This window comes from Sinocyclocheilus rhinocerous, unplaced genomic scaffold (assembly GCF_001515625.1).
Source record: "Sinocyclocheilus rhinocerous isolate Xijiao unplaced genomic scaffold, SAMN03320098_v1.1 scaffold4221, whole genome shotgun sequence".
NCBI classification, from domain to species: domain Eukaryota; kingdom Metazoa; phylum Chordata; class Actinopteri; order Cypriniformes; family Cyprinidae; genus Sinocyclocheilus; species Sinocyclocheilus rhinocerous.
The window spans coordinates 26,625-30,426 of record NW_015647455.1 but is presented as its reverse complement, the minus strand read 5'-3'; the positions used below and the strand labels follow the sequence as shown (position 1 = coordinate 30,426).

General features: G+C 40.7%; 1 protein-coding gene across 1 annotated transcript in view; it reads left to right on the top strand.

The window, feature by feature from the left end:
- Window positions 1–3,802, top strand: part of LOC107709163 (structural maintenance of chromosomes protein 2-like) — a 21,632-nt gene that overhangs the window by 13,042 nt on the left and 4,788 nt on the right. The window contains 2 exon segments of the mRNA XM_016513577.1: window positions 712–1,230; window positions 1,233–2,122. Coding sequence (XP_016369063.1) covers window positions 712–1,230; window positions 1,233–2,122 — 1,409 coding nt within the window.

Sequence of the window (3,802 nt, the reverse complement as noted above, 5' to 3'; positions counted from 1 at the left end):
AGTGGTGGTTAGCTCGGGCCGTGAGTACGGAACGCTGCGGCCCTGGCTCGCTTTATCCGCGGCCTTGGATGGAGGAGTAGAGCTTGGAGGCGCCCCTGTTTGGAGGGAAGTATAGAGGGCGAGGAGATCCGCCTTGACCAACCGTCGTGGGACGTTGACGCCGGATCTAATCAGCGCCTGGCGTAGTCCGGTCACGGTCCATTTCTCCGCAGCTGGGGTGGAGGAGAGGGCTGAAGCGTAGGAGGACGCTGAAGAAGATGGCTGATGCCTGGAAGGCGAAGGTGATGGCGTGCCTCTGTGTCTGGAGGTATGAGTGATGGCGGCGCGGGAAGGCCGGCGGCTCCGTGTTGCAGCCGCGGGCTCGATTATGGTGTCCTGCGGAGCGCTGAACGGTGACTGGAGACACCGGAGGACCCGTGGTGTCAAAGGAGTTATCGTCCGGGAAAAGTTCAATCTCTGACATTTTGTGGCGATTGGATGTGCCAATGCTGAAAGACTAGAGATAATGAAGGTAAGGCTGCTTTGATTATTTATAGAGGTTCTCTCTTGTGCTGATTGGATAGATGGTGTGATTACTGATGATGGACTGGCCCTGTTAATTATCTGCGTGTGCTCCTCCCGAAATTTGTTAGTAAAACATCACATGTTACAGAATCAAATTTTGGGTGGAAATGTTTAGGCTGTAAAACTGATGCATTTCCTCTCTTACAGGTTCATCAGAGAGTGAAGATGATCTGAGGATTGTTCTGCTGGGAAAAACTGGAGTGGGGAAAAGTGCAGCTGGAAACACAATCTTAGGAAGAGAAGCGTTCACAGCAGAGACATCTCATGAGTCTGTGACTAAAGAGAGTCAGAGAGAATCATCTGAAATCAACGGGCGACGTGTTTCTGTGATCGACACTCCAGGACTGTTTGATACTGAACTTACTAACGAGGAGATCCAGAGAGAAATCAGACACTGCATCTCCATGATCCTGCCTGGACCACATGTGTTCATCATTGTGCTCAATTTAGGACAACGATTCACTCAAGAAGAGGCAACAGCTGTGAAGATCATCCAAGAGACGTTTGGTGAGAAATCTTTAATGTTCACCGTGGTGCTCTTCACCAGAGGAGACGATCTGAAGGACAAAACCATTGAACAGTTTCTGGGAAAACCAGGATCTCCTCTGATGAAGCTGATTGAAGCGTGTGGAAACAGATTCCATGTGTTCAATAATAATCAGACTGAAGACAGGTGACTGATCTACTGTAGAATATAGACGACATGCTGAAAGAAAACAGAGGGAGTTCCTACTCATGCAAGCTGTTCAGAGAGATGGAGAGAGAAAAACAAGAACAACAAATGAAGATCCTGATGGACAGAGTGAGAGAAAGAGAGGAAGAGATGAAGAAACATGAGGAAGAGAAAGAGAGAGTGAAGATGATGATGGAGGAAGAACGACAGAATCAGGACAAAGAGAGGAAGAGAAGAGAAGAGGAACTGCAAAGAGAAATAAGAGAACAAGAGAAACATCAGAGAGAGACACGAGACGAGATGAGACGAGAACGAGAGACATTTAGACAAGAGACAGAGGAAATGAAGAAAGAAAAAGAGAAACTGCAGATCAAATATCAGACAGAAATAGACAAACTGATGAACACAATAGAGAATGAGAGAAAGAAAAGAGAAGAAGAATATATAGAAAGAGAAGAACGATATAAAACACTGATAAAAGACAAAGGGGAGAAAGAGAGAGAAATCTGTAAGATGAAGAGAGAACGAGAGGAACTGGAAAAACAGAATTTAGAGGAAAAGACAAGCAGAGAAGAAGAGGACAAGAAAAGAATAGAGAAAGACAAACAGATTCAGAGACTGCAGAGTGAAATGGAGGGAATAATCAGAGAGAAAGAAAGAATAGTAAGAGAGAGACGAGAACAACTGGAGGATTCAGAGAACAGACTGAAAGAAGAAAGAAAGACGAGAGAAGATCAACAGAAGACTCTTGAAGAGAAACTGAGACTCCTTGAAGAACAGCATGAAGAAGAACTGAAGAGAAGACGAGTGCAGTGGAGAGAGGAATATGAGAGAGAGAAAGAGAAGATGAAGAAGATCTGCTCTGAAACTGATCATTCACTACAGGTGAGTTTTTTTTATCTTTCATGTTTATTCTGTTAAACAGACAAATAAAATTATTTTTACTGAATGATGTTGGTTTCAACTCTAAAAGATCACAGCTTACAGAAAACTGGAGACTGAGTGCTCAAGACTATTGGTCTGCTATGTTTGTTCTGTTAGTCACACTTTTAGTAGTAATTATAACCCACCAAAACTCAGACAACTTACATTTCAAATGTTAACTCTTAAATGCATGAATGTTTCGCCAATCATTCTTACATCGTGAGAATGTAAAATCCCCTTCGTGAGAAGGGGAAGTCGTGGCCTAATGGTTAGAGAGTCGGACTCGAAATCCAAGGTAGGAGATTTATAACGAGTGGTTCCCTGCATTATTACAGCAAAGCGCGTGATTACAGTACTAAGCCGCTGAAATGGAGCAGCTCTAATGCTATTAAATTAAAGATGATGTACCATAGAGCAAAACAATTAACAGTGAAAGTAACAAAAACGTATAAAATACATTTTAATGGGCATAATTAAGTGTGAAAATAACCGAAGGATATACAGTGAAACCAAAAATGATTCAGAGACCAGATATAATTTTTGATATTTTTTACTAGTGGGTGCAGGACACTATAGTTCATTTATGTAAGTGAGGATAGCAAAATAAAGTAAACTGTGACAAATCATAACCAAAAATTCTTCATACAGTGGACTACCAATAAAACTGATACAAATTTGGGTCCAAAAATTATTCAGACCGAGTCTGGGAAAAAAACTGAAGTTGAGGTTTTCATGAACCTGGGTGACAGCACGCCCAGGAGACTACAGGCTGTCATTAAAGCTAAGGGTTGCCCGACAAAGTATTCATAGTTGTGTAAATACTGTCATACTAACAGCTGTCTGAATTATTTTGGTTGATTGTAATCTATTACATACCTTTCTATCAAAATTATCTAACATTATCAAGATGAATTTGTTCTGACACAGTTTAACTCTGAGTTCTTGTCATATTTTATTACCATTTTCTAAACTATAGCGAATGTAATGTGAGAAATGTTGAAGGTGTCTGAATAAATTTTGGTTTGACTGTATCTATTTGATAAATGAAGTTAACCAACTAACATTATACATACCCTTTTGGTTTCTGTACCCAATATTTAAAAAATGTACAAATGCAATAAAAATATCGGTATCGGCATCGGTATCGGCAAGTACCAAAAATAAAAGTATCGGTATCGGGCGAGTACTGGAAAAAGTAGTATCGGTGCATCCCTAATTGAAATGAATACTTTATTCAGCAAGGATGCATTAAATAGATGAAAAGTGACAGTAAGGACATTTATAATGTTACAAAAGATATATTTTAAATAAATGCTGTTATTTTGACTGAAAGCTGGGATAATGTCTTCTGAAAATTCAGCTTTGCCACCACAGCAATAAATTACTTTTTAAATTAAATTAAAGATTCCATATTGTCAAAACTGAAATTTCCTTTTTTCATGATAACTGAGGTCTAGGTGCTATGTAACTACCATATAAGTTTCAAAACGGTCAATCCACAGTAAAATGCACACAGCCTGCATAAAGTAGCTGTGATTTTTCACGAACCGTTGTGACTTCCGTAAAAAGGTGCCGTCAGAACTACTCGGTCACCGCCTTCAGTCACCACCCCGAGCACTGCCCACCGTCCCACTCTCCGTT